Here is a 23,826-nt window from a genome sequence, read left to right as displayed (position 1 = left end):
CCGCTCTCTGGCATCATAGCGTCATGCTGTATACACCCCCCCACTGAAAAACCAAGAGGTGCTCGACTGAGAAACATTAATTCCTAAAGTCATATGCAACGCTGTGTGATTTTTTTCTGTTTTTGCACCTCCATTCTGGCGACGTTCTGGTTCAAGACGAGAAAAATAAGAGATAAAACAATCCAAACTTTTAAAAAGGGGGAAAAGGTAAAACTTGAATGGAATCTGGAAACAACAGAAACAACAAATATATTGTCAAAATGCAAGAAGAAAAAAAAAAAACATGTCTCTCCGGTTAGTTTTTTATTTGTACATCAGTTGTGCATGCCAACATCAAACATTTAATGTCAGCATTCTTCAGAGACACAGACAAAAGGAAGAGAGATGCAAGGCTCACATTGTCATCAAACAATCAAACAGTCACCCGCTTCTCTAAACAGCTTGCAGCTCAGCTCAGCTGGCACCAGACACTCAAATTACAATAAACATCTCTCCTAATGTTGTGCTTACACCACGCCATGCTTACACAGACACAATGCACACAGACATAAAAAAAATAATACTCTGTTTAATAGGTCGGCCTGACAGCTGGAAAATGGAAGTCAGAACGAGCCGAACCAACATGTGAAGATCAGCACTAGTTGACGTCGCTCTCGCCATCAATACTTTGCCAGAGGATTATATAGGAAGAAGGCCCCGAACATTATGCTTGATTGTGAATGAATGGTTCAGAGTGCCACAATAAATCCATTATCAAGTTGTTATGTCATACTTAAATTCTCCCCCAAAGTGTTCCCATATATCTTGTCAGCGGTTCATTAGCCATTTGGACAGGTAAAGCTTTCTGAGTTCGGCCCACAGCTGACCCCACATTCTGCCTCTGTGTTCCACTTAAAAATAATGGACATCCCCTGTCCCGCATCCATCAATCACACGGCGAGAATCCTCGGGAAAATAGTTTAGAGGGTTACCACGGCTTTCTGACTGGGAATAGATTAGCCAGGCATTAGCAGTGTTTCATTAACCTTGCGTTAAGTGACATCCTCACATGATTAATGGACATTATTAACAATAGGGAGATTGTATTTCCGAAAATGAACCTTTTGTGAAATGTCTACTGCATTGTTAATAGGTTTGTTTATTAATCATTCATAGGAGAGGGCCTTCATTTCTGAGGTAGTGATACATAGAATGGCTATGAAGGAGACTGACAGCAGCTCCGAGTGGGGTTTGTTCAGAATGCAAGCATTTGTCTGCAAATGCACACCGTTTGCATTTGAACTATTCAACAGTTTCATGCAAGCATATGCATATACTTTGCATGCATATACAATGTCAAGGTACTTTCACTTTACTTGAGTATTTCCGTGTTATGCTACTAGTTAGAAGTCATTTTTAAGATTCATATTTTACATTAAAGACACATGATACGTATAAAATACAATGCGTCATTAAAAATTAAATCAGCTGTTCCCAACGTTTCTGGTTTGTGACGCCTACACAGAAAAATGTGTAGTTGGGGCCTCATTTCTGATAAATTTCTGATGCCTAAGAGTTATTAACAGTTTCATCAATTCCTCCTCTAAACCTCTCAGATTGTTTCATCTAAACGAGTCTTTGAGGTCCAAAAAGTAAAAATTATTCAATATTTCACAAAAATGCAAAGATCAAAAACATCCCAGTTAAATACAGTTATGCGCTTTTTGTTTTTCGTTTTTTTAAATTTGTCTTTACTACACCTTAAAATCCCTCAGATTTGTGTTCTGGCTTGTTGGATGAGGCCTGAGCCCTAGGTCACTATGTTTTCCAAAATGTGTGTAAAGTAGTTCAAGCCAACTAAATCTCAACCCACTACAATGGTAAAATGCTAAATGCTAAATCAGTCACAATCTAATAATGTCATACATAATATTACATCACTCACAGGGGCCATTGTTCGGAAAAATGAGCACTTCTACTTTTGATTCTTTAATTCTGTGGAAAACTTGGGTACCTTTACTTAAGTGGGATTTTGAGTAAAGGACTTTTACTTGTAGTGGAATAAATTTACACTGTTGCATTGGTACTTTTAATAATGTAAAGCATTTGAGTGCTCCTTCCACCACTGAACATGTAACCATTTTACAACTCTCAATCAATATTACACAGTAGCGAACCAAATTTGAGTTATTGTGGAGGCTTTGGTATTTGCTATTCTTGAAAACCAACTGAGCAGCACGCAGGAGGTGATGCATTCAGCATTTTAGATTAAATGAATGGAAGAAAAAGTGTAACCAGGAGCACTAACAATCACTGTGGCTAAGCAGACAAAGAAAAGAGCTCCGCCGAAGAAACGTAAATGTCATACAAAGGAAAAGGACTCCACAGACAGTCTTTGATTGACACATGAAACCACAAAGCAAAGACATCACAGCAATATAAAGAGACAAAACTCACCGAAGCCCAAGCAATTTGAGGATTACCAATGTAACTGTGTTTCTTTTCTGTTGCTTTATGTCACAGCGAGCTGTCTGTCCATGACGTTGGCCAGAGAGGGAGAGAGTTCACACCAGAGACGGCCTGTCCATCACCTCTCATCCTGCCGGGCTCTTCCGAGGGTTGCTGTACTGCACGGTGAGAGGCAGTGGGTGAGGCTGGAGGTGAGGCAGGGGAGGGGGAGGAGGGGGGGGGTGGCAAGACGGGGCGAGGGCATGAGGTGCTGCTGTCCGGGCCTCCTGTCCTGCTGTCTGGAAACTCTCCAGGCCACATGGGAGCTCACAGCTCTGTCGGCGCTGTCGGATGACCTGACAAACCAGGCTGCCTTCACATCTTCTGCGTGTATATGGGAGGTATGAAGTGAAGGTTGGTTTGAGTGTACACCTGTGTTTGTTTGTGTGTGTGTCCTTGACTGTCATGAGTGTTAGATAGTAAAGTAGTGTGCTTTGATCCGCCCTATTCCTTCTGCCCTGACATACTGCACTCTCCTGCAGCTTAGGCAAAAATATAAAGCAGCATAAAAATGAAATAAAAATGCAAGTCTAGTCATCAGGTCTGACAGGATAAGCAGCTCAATCATCAACTTGCCAGCTGTCAAATCCCCAAGCCAGACACAAACACACACACTCACACACGCAGGCATAATGCAAGGGGTTAGGGAGCCACTAGAGAGTCGCTCCAAAGCTTCGGACCAGCTGAAAAAAAATGTATCACCCTCCCTTTCTTAGCAAGTGTGACTCTACGAATGAGCTCGATCATCTCTAAATGTTAGAGATATAAAGCACGTAGATGTGTTTGCATATTCCCACACAAAATCATTTTCTTGTAAACTCAGGACTCCACTCCAATCATTGCCACCTCCGAGCCAGCCTGTGGTGGAGGTCTAACCCCACCATCCACCCCTCCCTCCCCTTCTCTGTCCTACAGCCTGCTGCTGGGCTGGCGGATGACTGACGCTGTCATAACGTCTGGCAGTCAAACAGACCCGCTCCTGACGGGTGGCGGCAAACGCAATGTGACACAGCCAGCAGTATCTGGTTTCTCCTGCACCGACTACATTTCATATGGCTCAGAGGGGCTTAGAGCGGCCACGAGGAAGCCGTTTCTCTCTCTCTATGTGTGAGTGTGTGTGTGTGTGTGTGTGTGTTTGTGTGTGTGGCTGTAGGAGGTAATCGAGCAGATGTCAGGAGAGACTCCGAGAGGGGATGTGTACACTGAGGGACGAGTGAAACCTGTCACATTGATTTTCAGTGGTCTCATAGCATGAGTGTGTGTGTGTATGGATGTGTGTGTGTCTTTGTGCAGTGTGTAGAGTATAGGTGCATGTACATGTTCAAAGCAGCGATGTTAAGTGTTTGTGTGGCAACAGGGCAAATGAAATCACACTGTAGGTAAAGACTGTTACGCTGTTCATACCCACTAAAGTACAATATAAGGGCTATAATTATATATCCATTAAAAAAAAGGGGAAAAAATGTATTTGTCATTTGAAAACATCCATATCAGCTTGTGCTTTTAACATGTATGAATGTAAATTTTAATATTGGCACTTCATGAATCATAAGCCTTTCTAAGAGAGCAAATTTCACCTGCTGTATTTTTGTGATACTGATCATGTGATGATTCCCAATTAGCCCAACAGAAAAGGGACATTCCAATCATTCATGTATGGCAAAAATAAATTCTTTAGTACAGGTATAAAACTTCCTCTGCAGCACAAGCGTGAGGAAAGAATGATTAAATGAAATAAGTAACACCAGCAATTAATGGGGATACTTCATGACAAATTTGTTTAAAAAATGATATTTAAAATGATCTTTTTCATTCCACTTTTTCTTTTTTTCTTTTTTTTTCTGGTAAACAAAAATATTAACCCATGCAATACGTCTTACCTTGTTAGTTAGTACATTTATTTTCTGTATGAGACATTAAAAACACAAATCATCAGAATAGCTATTACTTTTAGCCTTGTTCCCAGATTGCACTGTGACTCCACATGTTCTGCAGACAAAATGGAGGGGGGGGGCGGTGGGCACCCAGATAAAATGTCACAGCCATATATCCTCGGGCTCATTTTAGTGTAAACGCAGCCACAGTACGGCTTGTTGAGCAACATGAGCAGAAGCATGACATCCGTTCACCTACCAAGCTCTTTCTTCTCCCTCCTCCTCCTCCTCTATGAATCCTAGAAGCAGAAGATTCCCAGCAGAGGAAACACAGACGCTCTCCAGGTTCTAGGTTAAATACAGACACCACAGCCGCCACCGTGCTCATCACAGCCGTCCTCTCACCATACATAGTGTGCCATCTTTTGGCAGCTCAGAGAACTGCTTCCTCTGCCTCTTCTCTTTTTCCTTTTTTCTTTGCAGACAAAGATCATAAAATCAGTGAAATAAGGTGAAATGGTTGTCTGGGGATGGATATGTCCCTTGCAACGTGAAGTGGAACTTGAGGAAATCGACGGATCTCCTGCAGCTTTGCAGAGGACTACTGCTGCAGGGCTCTTTTTTCAAAAAGTCACAATTTATGCAGGCTCTTCAGCCGTAGAAACACACATTTCTGATGCCTCACGCACTCAATCCTGATGGGAGGACTTGATGAATGGATGAGTTGAGAGCTGAAAGTAATTACGCCAGTTAAAAACAATTAGACATAAATAGTACAACTTCGTATAAATTCATGAGGACTCGTGTGCATGTACTGTAAGCGTGATTTTGTATGTGTGCGTGTGTGTGAATGGCAGGCGTTGCATACGCTTCCACACAGCAAAACACAGAGTGGGATAGAGATATTCACCTTCGAAGGGTCACTCTCCTCTTCCTGGCTCATTAAAAACAGCCCCATTAGCAGTGTTCCTTCAGAGCCTGACTGCCGACAGATATGTGAGTGTGTACATGTATCTGTGTGTGTGTGTGTGTGTGTGTGTGTGTGTGTGTGTGTGTGTGTGTGTGTGTGTGTGTGTGTGAGTGTATGTGTGTGTACAGTGGATGGTAAAGACATGCAGCGTTTTGGAGGCCTCTGGGCTGCTGAAGAATACATTAAACAGCAAAGAGCCCCTCTCCTCTTCCTGACTGACTCCTGCTGGGACTACTTAGCATTTCTAGGGTGAAAACTTCTCCAGCAAGGTTGTCAAACACTATATACAAATTACAGCGGCGCTAAATTGCTCCAGTATATAGTTATTTAACTTTTGTGTGTGTTTTTGAGGGTGTTTGTCTTGGCCTGATGAAGGCTGTATTCCCTGGATACACTACGGGCAATGTCGCTAGAAGGGAGAGAGCAGAGTGAGAGGGAGATTTGTAAAAATTGTGAAAGAGACGTTCAAAGCTACAAATCCCATAAGAGTCCAAAACAACTTCACAATCGTTGGCTCATGAAAATTCTAGCAGTTTTAATGTGTTTTTAGGTCACAGACGGTAAGAGAAAGTAAAAATGTCTCATTTTTTGCGCTCAGTGTATCGGGATCCAGGGAGAATTAAGCTGAAAAATTAAAAATTAAATTAAATGCTAATCACAATCAGACCACATGCAAGCTTGTCCTTGTTGCCCTATAAAGCTAATGAGTAAGGTTTGATTGACAAAGGCCTTATCTCAGATCAGCACTGGAAGTCAGAAAACGTCTCCAAACTCTCTGCCTTGTCTTTTCTCCTTCATTACATGTGTCCTTGTGGTGTAATGAGGGGTGTTAATGTGTGTGCCAGGAATGTTTTAAGGTGTGTGTGTGTGTATCTGTACTTTGTTCTTCCTCTATTTGTGGGAACGATTATGAGTTTCAGACATGCAGACTGTGGAGATTTCAGTGACGGAAGATGGAAGTACTTAAATCCTTTTCTTGAGTAAAAGTACAACAATTTAAAAATGCTCTATTAAGTAATAGGTAGTGTTCTTAACTATTATCAGCAAAATGTACTTAAAGTATCAAAAGTAATACTCATCATTCTGCAGAAAAGGGCCCCGGTGAGGGATTCTTCTATGACATTGGATTGTGAATACTAATACATAATGCATAAGTAGCATTTTACTGTTTTATCTGGTGGAGATGGAGCTTTGAGCCTCGAACTCTTGCAACTCATTTAAATGAAACAATCTGAGACATTTAGAGGGGAAATCTCTCTTTGGTGGAACAATTAACAATTCACAGACATCTGAAATGTGACAAAGGGTCACAAGCCAAAAAAGTTGGGAACCACTGGTTTAATCTTTAAGAATGTGCTTCCGCTGCTGTTCGATTTCTACCATTATAATTGTTATGTTGTTACTTCTTTAAGAGATGGTTTATGACAGGAACTTGAGTTTAGAATTATGTTATCAAATGTGTGTTAATTTAGGTTGCAAACTATGGTTTAGTAAGGATACGGCAATGGGAAATGAATTGTGTCTGTGGAAGTCCTTAGAAGGACCATGACACCAATGCGAGTGTGTGTGTGTGTGTGTGTGTGTGTGTGTGTGTGTGTGTGTGTGTGTGTGTGTGTGTGTGTGGACGTGTCTTGTAAGAGTGATAACAAATCACCCCGCTGCTCACCACCACCAGTCATCCATTAAAAGTGAACCAGGATTCAAACACTCAACCTATCAGAGGTGCCAATAACAAGGAGCGCCATAGAAAATTACAGGGGAATTTAAGTCTGCTGGCTAATGGCATTGGCACCGACACTTTGCCAATAAACATTTAGCAGTGTGGTGGTGCGGTTGGCCCGGGGTGCCGGCGGAGACTGACACATCTCTCTTGAGTCTGTCCAGGCGGGAGATTGGCCTGTCTGTCAGCGGCAAGGCCCCTGCCATTACCCATGATTACCCCCAGCTCTTCTTACCCTTTTAACCCCCTAGTTGTGCACTGAAATACCGTCTTTTCTCCCTTTGTCCACAACAATCCTCCCTGGTTTCCTCCTCTACTGCTGCTGCTGTCCTCCATCCTCCACCTGGTTGCAGTGGTAAACAAAAAAGGTGTTTAAACTTTGCCCTCCAGTTGATGATTTTAATGAGACAGAAAACAACAACATTAGTTAATTCTTCCATATAAAACTTAAAACTTAAGTTGCTCTAAACACACTTTAGCACGGTTTCTTTTGGTTAAAATGTAATAGTGCTGGCGTGTTCAAGTGTTATTTTCCCTCAGTATATACCAGGTGCAGACCTCTGAATGTATTTCAAGTATTTTGAGTTTTCCAGTATTGGATGTTGCGCCCTCTCTGGCCACAAGGCCATTGGGCACACTAACAAGATATGCTGGTGTCAAGAGGAAGTAAAACAATATGCATCTTTAACCTCCAAATATATGAAGCTGTCAGCTACATAAAGCTGATAATTTAAGAAACCAATGAGTGATTATCCTTAACTTAATGTGATAACTGTGTTGCTGCCACAGGTTAATAATCATTTAAAAATAATAATTTTTACCATAAATAAACAACAATCTGCCAACTTGTATGTATGTTGTATTATGAGAGAAGCAAATATAGGAAATGACCTGGAGATGATTTAAGTTTTTAAATCAAAATGTAAAACAGTTATTGACAGTTGGTTAAGTTGTGTAACTTAACCAAACCGCAGCAGCGAGTCCCTCCTAAGTCTGCATGCAGCAGAATATCAGGAGTAATGTCCGCATGCTAACAGGCCAACAACGAGTCTACTGACTGACTTAGTTACATGAACCAATCCGGCGACCCCCAAAGCTCCCAAGCGGTCTCTTCGGCATTCTTCGGCGTACAGGCTGCAGTTCGGCGTACAGGCAGTGAGCATGTACGAGAGCTGGTATCAGCAGCGGCCGAGTCGATGGGTATGTATACATGGATTTGTATGTGTTTGCAACACTGAACGGTCTCGGCAGCGAGCACATGCAGCTACGGTAAGCCCTGGGGGGAAAACGTGTCAGTCAGTCACCACCTGCGCTGCTTAAAGCCAAACTTTATTACACGCTAGTCAACTGAGATTGTATAGCTATTTATGATTGTAAAGCCTTAATTTAGATGGCTGGCAGTTAGTGTGGTAACATATCAAAGCTATGTGTAGGTGGGAGACGGTGTGAGCAAAACGGCTATTTCCCTGAGGCAGTACGGACCAGTCTAAACTGGGTTTGATTCAAACTTGCAAAAATATTAGGAGAAAAGATTGGTTCGTTCATTTTGGGCCAGCACTAAAGTGTATCATTTTTCTTACTCTGGAGTATTATAATACTGTCAGTAATGTTACAATAGAGGAGCGAAATGACACTGATACTAAAAAATGATTTGTTAAATCTGTTATATGTCAATGCAAGCTAATTATTTGAAGTGGATCATTCTTATTGAACTGGTCAAAATTTTAAAAAAATAGAGAATTTCACTCAATTTAATTAAGTCTGATATGGTTCATATGCTGACTTTCTTGACATTGTTTCAAATCAATTTCTTCACAGTTTCTCGAATGCTGTACTCAACTTTTAATACATATCTTGCCCTACTTAAAAGTATGCATAAGTTCACTATACCCTCAAAAACTTATTGGAAATGTTGCCTCAACTGTACTGTTTTATCAAAAAGATCCTATGAATGTATAAAGTAAATAAAAATGTTGTCAGTTTGAAAACCGAACCATGATGTTACATGAGTTTATGATGGCTAACCCCTACTACATCCCTCCCCTTTGTTCCATTTCCCCCTAAAAAGCAGTTTTTGCCATTAAATTACCATCCTATCATAAAAATAAATTGTAGCGGGTGAGGCTGAGGTTGAACCACCTTTGTTACATGCTTGCTCTAAGATTGGGTGTACTCCCTATAGAAGCAGACGGGAATAGCTCAGCGCCCTTGAAAAAGGTTGGATACCATCACTAATTACCAGAGAGGAAGGCGGAGGCTTGGTAGAGAGTGTTGTTTGATAGAAACTCAATGTTCATTTTTCACGCAATAATCACCTCCAAGTACAGATATAGGAAGAACAAAAAAGATAACAAAACACTAGCATTCCTTCAGGCCCTGTTATCCTCTGTGATATGGCTTTGCTGGGGGAAAACTATAACGGAGTGAGGTTAAAGTCGCTGAAGGAGAAGAGGACTTGAAGGGTATCGGACAGCATTTGTTTCAACAAAAAGGGCTGAGGGTGATAGAACAGGCGCTGAGCCAGAAAAAAGATGACCCCCCTTTTTCTTAATCTGCAGCACCGCTCTTGTCAATTGGTAAAGAGGGTGTGACTGATGTGAATAGATTCCCAACTTAAAGGCTTTATAACACCACCCCTCCCTCCACCTCTTTAATTCTCCTTCCTTGTTGTCTTCTTGCAAAGGAGCAGAAAAAAGTAAAGTGTGAAAAAGGGCAACTGAAATATTTCTGCCGTAAGTGTAACGTGAAATTTAAGCTGCAAGAATCAGCCACCAGCATTAGCTGGTTAAGTATCAGCACCAGAGAAGGGGTAATGAATGTAGAAGGGGAGACATATGAAATGTCATTAATGTTAATTCTAATCACTTTTTGGCTATTAAGCACAAATTAGTGAAGGCGATGTTAAATGTCATGGTCTGTCCTGGGATTCATATAAGAGAGGGTGGGGGGCAGAGAATAGGTTCTCATTTACATACTTAAGATCCAACTTAATTCTCAAAAGGGGTGATGGAAAATGAAGCCAAGCCGTAAACCGATGATGATGACACGCAGGCTCGTGAAAAACACAAACGTTTTCTGGCGGCTGATTCTTCATTGTTCGCGCTCAAGGTCATTTTCTTGAGCTTGTCGTCGAACGTCATTCCCTTGAATAATTCCGCTCAGGCTTTTCCTCCCTCTGGCTTTAAGGTTTGCGCTATTTAAGACCAATCATGTCAATGTGGAAAAGAATTAATCCTGCTTAAAAATATATTACATGACTTGAATGTATGTTAACATCCTCCTGATTCTGTCTCTGGATATAGACTTTAGTTTGGTAGAGCAGGAGATAGTTTAAGTAAATAATCATGTGGGCTAGATATCAAGAGGAGTTCATTGTCAAGTTCACTTACATACTTACAAGGGCTTGTTTTCATGTAGGTACTCTGTATCTGTCAAGCACTCAGATCCTGGAAGAAATTCAAGCAGTGAACAATGCAGCATTTTAAAAGCAAGTCAAGCTAAAGCCCCACAAAAATCATGTCATGTAATTCATTGCGATAGATAGATTAACCTCAGTGCACCGCAGAGGCCTCTGCATTCTTGTCTACATTGTTCTAATGGCAGCCCACGGTCTTTGGGAATATCCTGTTTTTTTTTCTCCTCTCTCTTTCTATCCTCTGTGGCTACAGTTGACTGTGGGAGAGTAAATAACATTTGATATGCATAAACAGCCCCTTCCTATTCATTACTGTCAGAGCGTTGGAGTGCAGGAGGCGGAGGTCAGCATGTGAAGGTCCTCCTCAGGCAGGAGAAACGCCTGTGGTAGCTGTCACTCCTCTCCCCCCACCCCCCCCACAGCAACCCCCAACCCCACCTCCCCCCACGTCCCCCACCACAACTCAACTCCCAGCCCTCCCTCCTACACCTCTTCTATCCTCCTCTTCTACCCCTTCCTCACTCCCCTATTAGCACAGGCTCCAGGTCATAACCTTTCTGTGGCATTTTGCGCTTCCACTAGCCTTTGATTAGTGCAATATTTACATATTTCACTGTGGAGAGGGCGTTCTTGTGTCGCAGACACTTGAAGTGTTGTAAATGCGTTTGGCCTTTTGCCTGGGAAATGCGGAGGAGTCGGACTCTCTGGTGGTAGCTGTAGTCAAGGCTGCAATGCTGATTTACGCCATAGTGTGTTTTAAGTATATTTATTCCTCTGTTGGTCACACTGCCGCAGCTATTGTACATATACAAATGCCATTTGGTCTGTGATGTGGCCCTTGTCTTCCTGAGGAGGTCCGTTTAGCAGCCATTAGAGAAGGATAGTGCTCCCTGGTGGCAGATATAGATCATGCCCTCTGACTTGGACTGTACAAAGCAGAGCTACAAAGGGTTACGGGCAAAGACGAAGAGAGGAAGCTACTCCAGAGGGATGACTGCAGTTCATTCTTACATGCAGCAACAATGCGAGAGATATCAGAGAGACATGGTCAGAAACACAGTAAATTGTACTGTAACAAGGGTTAGAAACTCACCATCAATTAAAGTAACTATGGGTAAAGTCGGATGGCTTGAGTTTTTGTTTGTAGAGATATGAAAAAATCGTGGTGAACACTTGTGCGGTCTATCTGTTGGGTCTAACGGTGTATCAAGAATGATGTGTACAGTATCATTGTTGATATTACCACAGGTGGGTGCCAAAGTAAGACATTTTCAAATCTTACACATATCAGCTTTAAACATTCTTACCCACTTATTAGTGATTTATTTGTTGATTAAAAATTTACTTTACTGTAATGATTAAAAATAATTTTACTGTAATATGTAAGGATTTTTCTAAACATACAGTAAAACATGGTGAAACCTCACCCTCTCTTGAAGTACAATTGACCCACTTCAAAAATTTCTCATATTAAGGCAATGCTTCAATGTCTTAGAAGATATTCTTATTCACTTTCTTGCTGAGAGTTTGAGAAGCTTGATACCGTGCTCATATATTCATAATGAATATAAGGCTTAGTTTGGCATAAAAACGGGGGCCAATACTTCAAAAAGTAACTGCTCCCTGCCAAAAAAATGGTCACATAACCCCTCGTACAACCACAACTTGTGGTCTTTACACCTTGGTTTTTACGGATTAAACAAACGAGATGTAATATGTTAGTTAGTGAGCTGTAGAGGTGCTGGGAGGTGGTGTGTACAGGGTAGCTCTTTGCCCGTTTCCAATCTTTATGCTAAGCTAAGCTAACCACCTACTGACTGTAGACTTTTATTTGCTGGACAGATATGACATTAGTATCGATGCTCTCATCTAACTTTCAGCAAGAAAGCAAATAAAAGTATTTCCTGAAATGTCAAACATTGCTAGAGTATGTTTGAGACAAACTAGTTTAAATTATTGTTCAGCCATGTCTTAAGACAGATTTATAGCAGTTCTGATCTCTGTTCTGGACAAACGCAAAGGCAAGATCAAAAGCCTGTCATAGAGAGGTCCAAGACATGACAATAATTCAAATGGGGATAACCTCCTTGAAGTTCTTCTTGGTTGTATGCTTGTTTGAATGACATGAAAAGTGATGAAAATAGTTGTGTGAGGAATGAAAAAAGAGAGCTAGAGAGTTCAAATCCTACCTACTTTCTCACCTCATTGCTGCATGGAATGGGCTTTCTTGTCGAATTGTCAGTTTTGTAATGTCACAAAAATTGTCAGACATAGCCCCCCAAAGTGGTGGAGGTGGTTTTTCCTACACTGTTTGACGACCCAAAAAAACACATTGTTGGAAGCATCATGCAGCCGTTAGCATTCAGATGGTCACATAATATCAGATACTATGTGTCAGTCCAAAGCTCCACTCTCATCCAATCCCGATCCAATCAGGTCCCCACAGAGCTGAGCCATAAGCATGCATTTGGAAAGGTAAAAAAAAAGACCCTGTACACTCTCTGTGCAATGGGAAAAGTAATCTGTTGATATCCCTCTGGTTACATCTCTGTAAAGGTACAGACTTCTAAAGAGAGCAACAGCTTTCTTTTACTATACATAAAGATGGGAAATAAAAAAAACCACATAATTCTCTGTTCTCCAACACACCTTTCCATCAAATTTGAGTCAGCCTGACGGCGTATTTTCTACCTCAGTCACTCATTCAAGCAGTCAGTCAGCTTCTGTCAGTCAGTCAGCTTCTCTCTGCTGTGTGACAGAAAGAAGAGATGTCAGCGAACAGGTTTTTCCTGGAGCTCAGAGCCGTCACGTCTGCCTTTGCACTGACTGATGAGGTTGGGAAGAGTGACGGGCAGCTGCAGACTTTTCTCAGCCCACAGGCCTGCCTGGCATTAACGTTATGTGCCATGTTCTCAGAGGGAACCCGTCATTCAGCCGTCACTCAAACCGACAGACAGATGGTGCACATAGACACCAAACATGAAGGAGACTGGCAAAGTAGCATTGAATCCCTAGGTGGTCCCTCGTAGTTGAAGGGTGAGAGTTTCTCATCACTGTTGCTTGGCAGCTCGACTTCAACCGCACGGCCACACATGGACATCAAGGTGCCAACGGGCCTGGACAAACATCAAAGTAACTATCCATCAAATGTGTCACATGCTATGAAAGCAAACAGCTTGCAGTATGGCTTAGGTCTGATCTGTTTTCACCTCATCTTCATGAATCATGACCACTTTCACTTTCTTCTGCCGGCAAAGGAGATAATGTCTGGGGCTCAGTCGGAGCCAGAAGACGTATGGGTAATGAAAACTTCCTGAACACCGGATATGTTAGTCTCACCAGCTATTTTGCCTACCTGTGAAGTGTTGAGTTGAAAAAAAATTGATATACTGAAAAAACTACACCTGAAATGGTATAATTTCACCTAACTGACAACTCTTAACAATATGATCAGTAAGGAGATGGGGAGAAACTCAATGGGGTAATGTATGACTATTGACTTGTATAACTCTGTTGTATATATGTCACCATGGATCTTGCAGGTTAAGCAGATACTAGATGATGGTGTATAAACATCAGCTAGTGAAAACTAACTATTGTACAGAGGCTGAAATATCAGCTCATCCACAGGTGGCAAATCAAGTTCAAAAGTATGTCAGTGTGTGATCTTTATGTTGAGCGTAAACAGCATTTTAAATTGGAAATGTACCTATTGTAGGAAAATCAATATTACAGACAGGCTTTTTGTAACTTCAAGGTTAACAACACCAGAATCCCGGTGCAAAGTTACTCAAAGGTATGGATCAGCAACCTTTGCATTGACAATGGTCTGGGGGGGTACCACATTTCAGTTGGTCTTGTCATAACATCCGATAGGCCAAAGGTTATACCGTATGTGAATTCAGTTCATTCTTGAAGAATATTCTATCTTTGTTAAAGTAATTTATGTTGTACTTAATTCCTCCTGGGTGCCAATGTTTTGTCTTGATTGTGTTGTGTTTGTACTTCATACCATGCAAAGGTTCAAGATTGCAACCTCAATCTGACCTGCATGTTTTTGGACTTTGTGAGGTAACCAGAGAATTCAACAGGACGACATACAAACTCCACACTTAAAGGCCCCATTGAGTTTTGAACAGAGGACCTCGAGGTGCCAACGCTAGCCATATCGCAACATAGGGGTAAAATCACAAGAATAGTTCACATTCTAAAAAGTAAGAAAATAAAATTTCACTATATATTTCACGTCCTGTAGCTGAGGCGAAGGAGGGAATGTAGAGACTGACTGACCCTATTCAACATTTAGGGTTGATATACAAGTACAGCTTGTGTGTACAATGCTGACAGTATCATCTGATGACCATGAGTTACCCCAGGCAAGAATAAGGAATGTGAGAGACACAAAAGAATGCAGAAAACCTTCAGTTTTTAATCCTGTCAATATTCACAGACAGAGCACTGCTTGGTGCTTTGTAAATTTCACACCAGTGGTATGAGTAAAAGGGAAAAATAAAATCTGAAAACTGTGAGTCTGTAAAGCTTTTTCATCTAAACTTGGATGTGTTCAGTCACAGCGGCAAAACAAGCAAAACCAGATGAAACACTGCCAACAGGTGCCATTTTGCGTGTCTTTATTGTGGACATGACTTTACATCTTTTTGAAATGATGTACAAAAGTGTAACAGAACTGAGAATGGCTCAGACGAGGTAGAGCTTTCACATCGGCTTGCTGGCTTGAAAACGACACAGTATAAAACAAAAACAACCCAGAAAAATCAAATTAAAACAAACGCTCCTGTCTGCCTCTGTCCTCTCATCCTTTTTGAAGTGATAATAAATACAGATATCAACCAATTACATTTGGAATAATAATGTCTTCTAAGGTAAATTAATCATGAAGTTCATAACAAATACAAAAAAAAAAAAAAAAAAAGCAATACGGACACAAATAATACAACTTAAGAGGCATGATAAAAACCCAACCAAAGAGAAAAGAACAACACCTGCCAGCCCCTCTGGGAGGGCAGCCATGACTAGCTACTGAACAAATCCTACAGTTTAGCAAAGAGAAAGACTAAAAACACACTCTTACATCTTTATGAAAAATGAAGCACTGCTGCACTTAGCATTATCAAACTTTCCATGAGGAAACATAGCTAAAAAGCTGTGCCACACAGCTGTCACAGAACAAATCATTTATCATTAAAATCTATGGAATCAATCCTAACAAAAAAGCTTCTAAAACAGAAATGACATTGAAGCGTGTTAGCCGGCACCATTAAAAAGACATTCTCAAAAAAACCTTAGCTAGAATTGGACAAAATGAGAACAGTTAAAGCAGTAACCTAGTCTAAGTGCACTAGTAATGCCATTTGGTTTCTACTGCTGTATATAAAGGGTTTGGTAAAAGTGGATTACAGATATACAGTTTATACACTCACTCCTGCTTCATAGTTTTTCTAAGTCACACTTTGGAGTACAAATTCATAACTGAGGAGTTAATCTTAAAGGGAATTCTGTACATCGGTATTAGTACTACACTACCTCGAAGGCTAGAGTATCTGTTTCAAGTATTTTCACTACCCACACCTTCATCATACACATTTGTGTATTATTAGGCATATTCAAGCACACAATATTGTACTGTATTGTATATTGTATTTTCTAAACAACCCACTGGTAGAGCCACCATTTCATCATCATGTAAAAACTACTGAGGTCTTAAGAATAGATGAGACGTACAGTACTCTGTATGCTCTGTAATCTTTAACTGGTGTGAATTTTGACTTAATGCGTACAAAGATGTCTCTGCGAATCGACAGTTCTACTCTTGCTCTTTACTTTGGAGCTACTGTGACCTGCCTTTTTTTTTTCTTATTCTTCTTCTTTTCCCCAGCGTGTCCAGGCATGGCTTACTCAATCTTGGAGACCACTGAAGGGGAGAAAAGTGAGCACAGGAAGCCAGAGAAAACAAAACATTTCATCCTTGCAAAGAACAGTTCTACCTTTAACAAAGTTACAAAACAGGCTTTCATTGCAGAGGAGGTAGGCTAGTATACAAAGCATCTAAAGGGGGGAAGTTTAGTGAAGTTAGTGAACCTCTTATAACGCATGGAGAGGTTTAAAAGGAATGCACATACACATGCATTGATGCACACTCTCACCCACACCTGTGTTAAGGCTGTGACGGCTCTACAGTTCAATAGGCTTTGAAACATCTCCACCTCGTGTATTTATCCCTGAACTCTCTGGAAGCCTGACCTCCTGACCTCTGGCTGTTCTCTCTCTCTTTCTCTCTCTGACCTCCCCACTCTGTCCCTCTAGAATGCAAATCCTCACATCACAATTCAAGAAGTTAGACTCACGGCATGGGAGTTTGGCTCATTAGTCTGCTTAAATGTTTCGGTCACAAATCCAGCTCTGAATCTGTCAGATGTGCACGAAAATATACAGTGTACATGTCGAATTTTACTACACGTTCGTTTTATTTTGTTAAGCAAACCTGCCAATTTTAAAGCAATAGTTGGTATTCTCTCATGTCTGTCCATTAAATATGAGGCTAGGGTTAGCAGCTGTTTAGCTTAGCTGTTTATTAGGCTGCTTCTTCCTGTCTCCAGGGAGAAAAAGAATAGAATAGAATAGAAAATTATGAGAAAAAAACCAAATGTTCTGTAGCAAAAGTATTTTTTTGATATACCTCTCTCGCACTAACTATCTTGTGACCACCCCACATCACACTGCAATCCTGTTTCAGGTCCGGACCCCTTAGGTTGGGAAGTATTGTGTTAAGGTATTGTTTGCTGCTGACAGGCTTTCAAAAAGACTAAGATGATTTTGGTACCATTGATTTGGGAAGGTTTCGTCACATACCGGTGGGGTCCAAAAGTCTGAGACCACCGCAGATTTTGGACCCCACCTGTGTATTTTAAGGAGATCGACAAGCTGAAAAGTAAGAGTTGCCCTTTAGCAACGGAAAATATTAAGATGCATCTTTTATGGCTAACAATAGCAGAACCATTTTCTCCTTTAAATGTACATAAATTGGGAGTTTAATCGGTGCAATCCACTTACGTCTTCCTGCCACTCCCACTGTTTTGGAGTCTAATTCAAAGTCAGAAGTGTTGGTGTGGGAAACACTCCCTAATATGATGGAGTTATGGAGGAAAACTGCCTCCACTCAGGCCCTTCCTCTTAAATGGACAATAATTAAATGACCATAAAAATGGTACGCTCATTTATATTGGCTATTAAAAACGCACACTCTTTTTAATGAGCACTAAAGCAGACACCCCCATTAGCATTCTCTCTCTCTATCTCTCTCTCTCTCTTTAATCCTACCTCTCTCCAACGCTCTCTCTCTCTCCTTCTAATCATCAGCTGCACAGCCTCAGAGTGGTCACTGCACTCTGGAGTGGAGGGAAGTGAGTTTAACACATGTGCACTCAGACACACACACACACACACACACACAGACACGCACGCACACACACACACACACACACACACACACACACACACACACACACACACACACACACACACACACACACACGCACAGATGCAAGTCTTCATCTTCATGACTTAGAGCCCAGAGGAGACAAACTTGCAATGCGTCAGTTGATTGTGGATGAAGGGCAGAGCATCTTCTCCTCTCTAATGTCATCACTCAGATGATTGGTGTCCTGAGGAATGCCGAAACTCATACAAACTCATAAAGCTACAAAATAATAGGACAGGGGAGCAACTACAGCAGCCATGCAATGCCACAGTCCTTGATTAAAAGCAGTTGCATTCAAGTTCAGTTTCTCCTCAGTTTTCTTCATGAACATTTTTCTTTTCTTGTAAAGCTGCACCAAGCAGCTTTACTTACTGGTACCTCCAAAAAGGCAGCAAGAGGTAACTATTTCAATTCTGACGGGGTCGCTATATTCAGATATCCTTTAAGGTGATGTAAACTACACACAACTTCTCATTTTTGCAGATCTCAACACTAAAAAAGACAAGCAAGAGAAGAAATGGAAGTTGGTGGTCCAGCTTTCCTGCTAACACTTCTATTCCCTCTTCATTTCTTTTGCGTGGAGGAGAATTCCCACCTGTGTGCACACCTGACACCTGAATTTCAAACTGCAGAATTTCATCATGAATTTTTTCCATTTACAATTGCCTAGCACAGCTTCAACTAGCTTCTTTACAATTAAAAAAAAACTTTCAAAAACTACAAGAACTGTCACTGTAGAAAATTCTTCTAAGGTCATTAAAGAATGATGGCTGGAGAGGAGAGGCTCAAAAAGTCAATCGTAAGTCTTGGATCCTACTTCCAGTCCTCTGATTTTTAGGAATGGTGACTGTCTTTTCGGGTTGTGTGATTCCCTGACTAGTCTGGTCCCAAGTCCAGATCCTGGTCTATCTGAGGGTTTCCTGGTATTGTTGTTGTGGCATTGGTGGGTGCTTGGCAGCCAGCTCTCCTCGCTCCTCCTGGCTCAGTAACAAGCTCCTTGTGTCTGGGTACTGGCTGTTGTCAAAAGGCATATGGTGGACACTCTGGACATGTGTCTTTAGGTTCCCTTTCTGAGAGGCTCGGTATGGGCAGAGCTGGCAGCAGAATGGCCTCTCCCCTAAGGAACACACACACACACACACAAAGGTGATAGGTCAGGTAGAGGCCACAAGTGATGTTAGACATAGGATTTGGAGAGGACAAGACTTTTTAAGGAAGGATTTAACAAGACACATTGATGTAAACCATGGATGAAACTCGCTGCAGTGGAAACCAAAAAAGGAAGAAAAACAAGCCAACACAGAGAGACATAAACCAAGACACATGATGGCATTCAACTACAAGTCTGGAAACATTATGCAGGTCAAGAGCAGGATTCACATTTCATTTTTTACACTTAATTTCACTTAGAAAGTTAACTTTGCTTCTCTATCCTGACCCAGATGGACTAACTCTTCCTTTCTATTTTCTGCCATCTGGAGAGAAGTGCCACACATCCTCTGTCTGAGCAGTCCTACTTTTCTCTCTATGCATTTCTCTCACCCCCCCCAAAACCACACCCACCCACACACTCAAATACACCCCACATAAACCCTATACTCTCTCTTGTAATTAGACTGACCTACAATGGCACAGACACCTCGGCTAAAAAAAAATAGTAATAATAAAAAATAAGCAACAAACACCTGAACAAAACAAATGAGATTGCCATTTAATTGCACCTAATTATCATTTTGATAAATGGAGGAAGATCAAAGCAGGAAAACAAATGACTCCCTGTGCCCCTCCCGCACCCCTCTCACTGAAGAAGAAACAGGGAAATATAGCTGTTATCATACATCATCAGAAACACAACAGAGAGAGAGAAAAAAAGGAGGGGGGCGGGTAAGAAAGATAGAGATAAAAACAAAAAAAAGATATAATTAATCACACAAATCTTCATAACAAAAAAAAAAAAAGCTAGAAAGACGGCGAGGGTGGGACGTGAGAGGAAAGCGAGAACCTCCACAACATTGTCCTGCGAGGAAACATCGCTGACGGGACCGGTGCACTACATTATACTAAAGGTTATCGTCACCGTAAAGCAGCGTCAACACTACATCTAATTGGACCCCTCTGCTGCGCCTGTTCCCATCATTCATAGTGTGCGGTAAATCTGACTCTGTGTGTGATTAATTAAGATGGAAGCGCAGCGTGTAGAACCCCGCTCTCTCCGAATGTCAAAGCAGAACAGATTTACTCCTCCGGTCCCTCTGTCTCAATGTTCGTCTCCATAACTGACTCTGAAAACTCTGAAAGTCATTCAAGGAACTAAAGGGAATTTTTTTGCAACTTGTTAAATTTGTTAAATCCATTTTACACGTAATCCTCAACATTCTTTTTAATTGTCTCCATTAGCGTGCCATTTGGCGATTATTTTCATTATTGACTGATCTACTGAGACTTTTATTTGTCCATCCGCGATCCAAAACCCAAAGATATTCAGTTCACTATCATACAGGACAAAGAAGAGAAGCAAATCCTCACACTTGATGGAGCTGGAATAAGTGGATTTTTAGCACTTTTTCTTGAAAAGTGACCTAAACCACCACTTTATTATCAAAATAGCTGCAAACTTTCTGTCCCTCAACTGATTATTTTAGCTTTACTGTCCATCTCTGATGGTTCTCAAAGTTGTGGTATTTTTGCACTTACACTTCCGGAAATTCACTATTTTTTGTTGATGAAGTCTGAGTTGTTCTAGGTGGAGCTCCTCTGTATGTCTGTACCATATATCTTTACCCTACATGCAGACATTTCCAGCTGAAACACACCGCAGACCACATGTCAAGGTGTCAACTGTCTTGGAAAATTAAAAAACAAACAAACAAAAAACATGCTGAGCCCTTTTTTTCCACCTGTTTTTCATTGCTGCAGTGCGGAAAGAGATTCACAGCCAACACTGAAACAAAAAGAATTGCTATGTGACGACTGACAAGTGAATAGTTTGAAATACATTGCAGCTGCAAATGTCTGCACATATGATCACTCCTCTAGCTAATTACCAGCATGCACTTCTTCTGATGTGCATTCCAAATAAGCCAGTAACCGAAAACTTATCACTTCCAGTGGAGGAACTGGAGGAGTTTCACCAACAAAAGCTATTACCAGACTCCTGGTAGTGAATCTCTATGTGACTGTTGTGTTGTGTGTATTTGCGAGATTTGTTGTTGGATATCTGATGAGACTGTAACTGTGATTTTTATGCACTGATGGAACTGTACTGTTGGACACTGCATTGCAATCAAATTCCACCATCTTAGCTTGGTGGTCTTTAACATGAATTGATTGATTAGCATTTTAAAGAGTTTTTATAAACTGCTTTTATTAAGTTTTTATTAAATTAATTGCTGTTGTGTCACACCAGATTTTTAACAGAGAGAAGAAAATATAATGGTTAAATGTACCCAAAATATACTATAGAGCCAGTCCCCCAAAACTATCTTTGGATGTGGTTACAGTTTTGATTTAGTTTAGATAACTAAGTATATATTTAAAAGAGTGATATATATATATAAGTAGATAAATTCAGTCCATGCAAAGACAAAACACACTGTATTTGTAATATAAAGAAGGGAAGCAATCACATAAAAACCTGAAATTTGGCACGACAAAAGGAAAATTTAATGTCAGCTTTGTCAGAGTTAAGTGAAAATTTAGCAACTAAAGATGTACAAAAAACTACAGTATGTGCTTAATCCAATAAGTTTCTGAGAGAGTTTTTCAATTGCCAAGTTGGGTTTTTTTCTCAATGAATAAAAGAGCCATTAATCCTTCAAGTGTTATTAAAACATGAAAGTCCCCAAAATTGACACAAAACTGAAGCTTTTCAATGACACAACTTTGATGTGTGTCCTGGATAAGCGTCCTGATCCAGCAAAAAAACTCTGGTGTGAGAATGCCATGTGTTAATGCCAGGTGCAGAGGGTGCCACACGTGACTGTTACACATGAAAAAAAAAAAAAAAAAAAATTCACAGCAAGATGGGGGGTGCAGTATTGACACAGACACGCACATGCAGAGTTGAGACAGCAATGCTAAGAAACATGCAGAAGCGATTGGAGCGGCAGTTATTAGCCATCGTGCCACATACTTGTTTGGGAACTTCAGAAGCGGTGGTGTGAGCGTCAGTACCTCTGTGGAGTCCGTTAAAATCAAACCCAACTGTGGGGGGAGAAGGAGGGTGGAGGGAGAGAGGGGTAGGGATGGGGATAGGGGTGGGGGAGGGGTGGTATTTGGTTAAAACCTCTACCAGATCCACACAAGCATTTTTTTTTTTTCTCTTCCACCACCATCCACACAGAATAGTATTTGCCACCAGCACCCTTGCTAATAGAGGGGAGCTGGCACTGATGGTGATGGTGATGATGGTGGTGATGATGGTGATGGAACCTGGTGGAGGCAAGTCAGTGATTTAATATGACGCATGTTAATGGAGGCCTCGGGGTGGCTGGCCTTTTCTGCATGTGCACGTTCATGCTGAAGACAACTGCTGGTGACAACATTAATTACAGCCTCGGCAAGTGTTTACAGAGCCTATGCATGGCCGAGTGTGTGTGTTAATGCAGTGTGTGTGCGCTTACAGTAGGACTTGGGGGTGAGCTGAGCACTGCATCACTTACCATTTGGCCTCTGTCACTTAGAATCACTGGCTGTGCCACATATCATTCACACTCTCTATAAAGAAGCTACTTAACTCACTGTCTACTGTGATCACTGCCGGCCCGGCTGATGGACATGACAGGACAGGAGAGGGGAGAGGGGAGGAGGAGGAAGAAGGGAGAAGTTAGGAGAGCAGAGGATGCGAGGAGAGGACAGCAGAGGAGAAAGAGAAGAGGAGAGAAGGAAAGGTCAGAGGAAACCAGAGAGGAAAGGAAAAAAGAGGGGAAAAGATGAGGTGAGAGGAAACAATAGGAAAGGGAAGAGGAAGAGGAAGAGGAGCGAATAAAGGTGTGATAAGAGGAAACAAAAAAAGGAAATGAAAGAGGAGGAGAAATGAGATGAAAGGAAAAAGACAAGGAAAATGAAAAAGGACAGTAAAAAGGAAGAAGAGAGTAGAAAGGCTGAGATGAGAGGAAACCAGAGAGGAAATTGAAGAGGAAGAGAGTACGAGAAAAGGTGATGGGAAAGTAAATAAGAGGGGGGAAAAGAGGAAGAGAAGAGGAGAAAAGGTGAGATAAGAGGAAAGAAGCAAGGAAAGGAAAAGAATGGAAATAAAAACAGACAAGAAAGGGGTAAAAGGAAATGAAAAGTAGATGGGAAAAGGAGAAAGAGGAGGAAAAGGCAGGATGTCTAAATCAAGCTGTTTCGTGAATGGCATCGGGACGCATGCTAATGGATTCATAAGGCTGGCGTGGACAAATGCTGTTCTGCTTCATTAGAATGCGCAATTCCATCTCTCTAATTGACATGTGATTAATAATGTATACAATTTGTCACAGGTCAGTATCTGGAGCAAATCATGTTTCAGTTTAAAAAATAGAGACAGCTGCCCAGCCCAGGGCAGGGAAGGACTCACAGACTGGCTGTCACACTCAACTGAACAAAAAGATCTGTTTTGATTTATTTTGGAGAATGCGGGAACACAGCCGACGTATGGAGAGTCGGACGACGAGATATTGTCGAGAATGTGAATCTCCATGCGTTTATTCTCTTAATCAAATGCGAGTGTTTCTGGGTGGATAAATAGCTACGAGGCCGATGATGTGTGTACACAGGTGGCACAGGAATGAGTGACTGTTGAAGGAGTGCCAAACAATGCGAACATGTAGTAATACACCAATAACAAGGTTTAATTAGGCTGTTCTACAGGTTAAATACCTT

General features: G+C 41.3%; 1 protein-coding gene across 6 annotated transcripts in view; it reads right to left on the bottom strand.

Moving 5' to 3' along the window:
* Nucleotides 1-17,983: 17,983 nt before the first annotated feature.
* LOC120783883 (zinc finger protein 516-like) overlaps nucleotides 17,984-23,826 on the bottom strand; it is a 69,434-nt gene continuing 63,591 nt past the window's right edge. For all 6 annotated transcript variants that reach the window (XM_040117227.1, XM_040117226.1, XM_040117229.1 and 3 more), the window contains 2 exons: nucleotides 22,097-22,167; nucleotides 17,984-19,081 (listed from right to left, as the gene is read on the bottom strand). In XM_040117227.1, the coding sequence (XP_039973161.1) occupies nucleotides 19,022-19,081; nucleotides 22,097-22,167 (131 nt within the window). In that variant the 3' untranslated portion in view covers nucleotides 17,984-19,021. The remainder of the gene's footprint in view (nucleotides 19,082-22,096; nucleotides 22,168-23,826) is intronic.

The sequence above is a fragment of the Xiphias gladius genome, chromosome 22 (assembly GCF_016859285.1).
Source record: "Xiphias gladius isolate SHS-SW01 ecotype Sanya breed wild chromosome 22, ASM1685928v1, whole genome shotgun sequence".
Classification (NCBI taxonomy): Eukaryota; Metazoa; Chordata; class Actinopteri; order Istiophoriformes; family Xiphiidae; genus Xiphias; species Xiphias gladius.
Note: the sequence above shows the minus strand (reverse complement) of the source record. Positions and strands in the feature narration are given on the sequence as shown.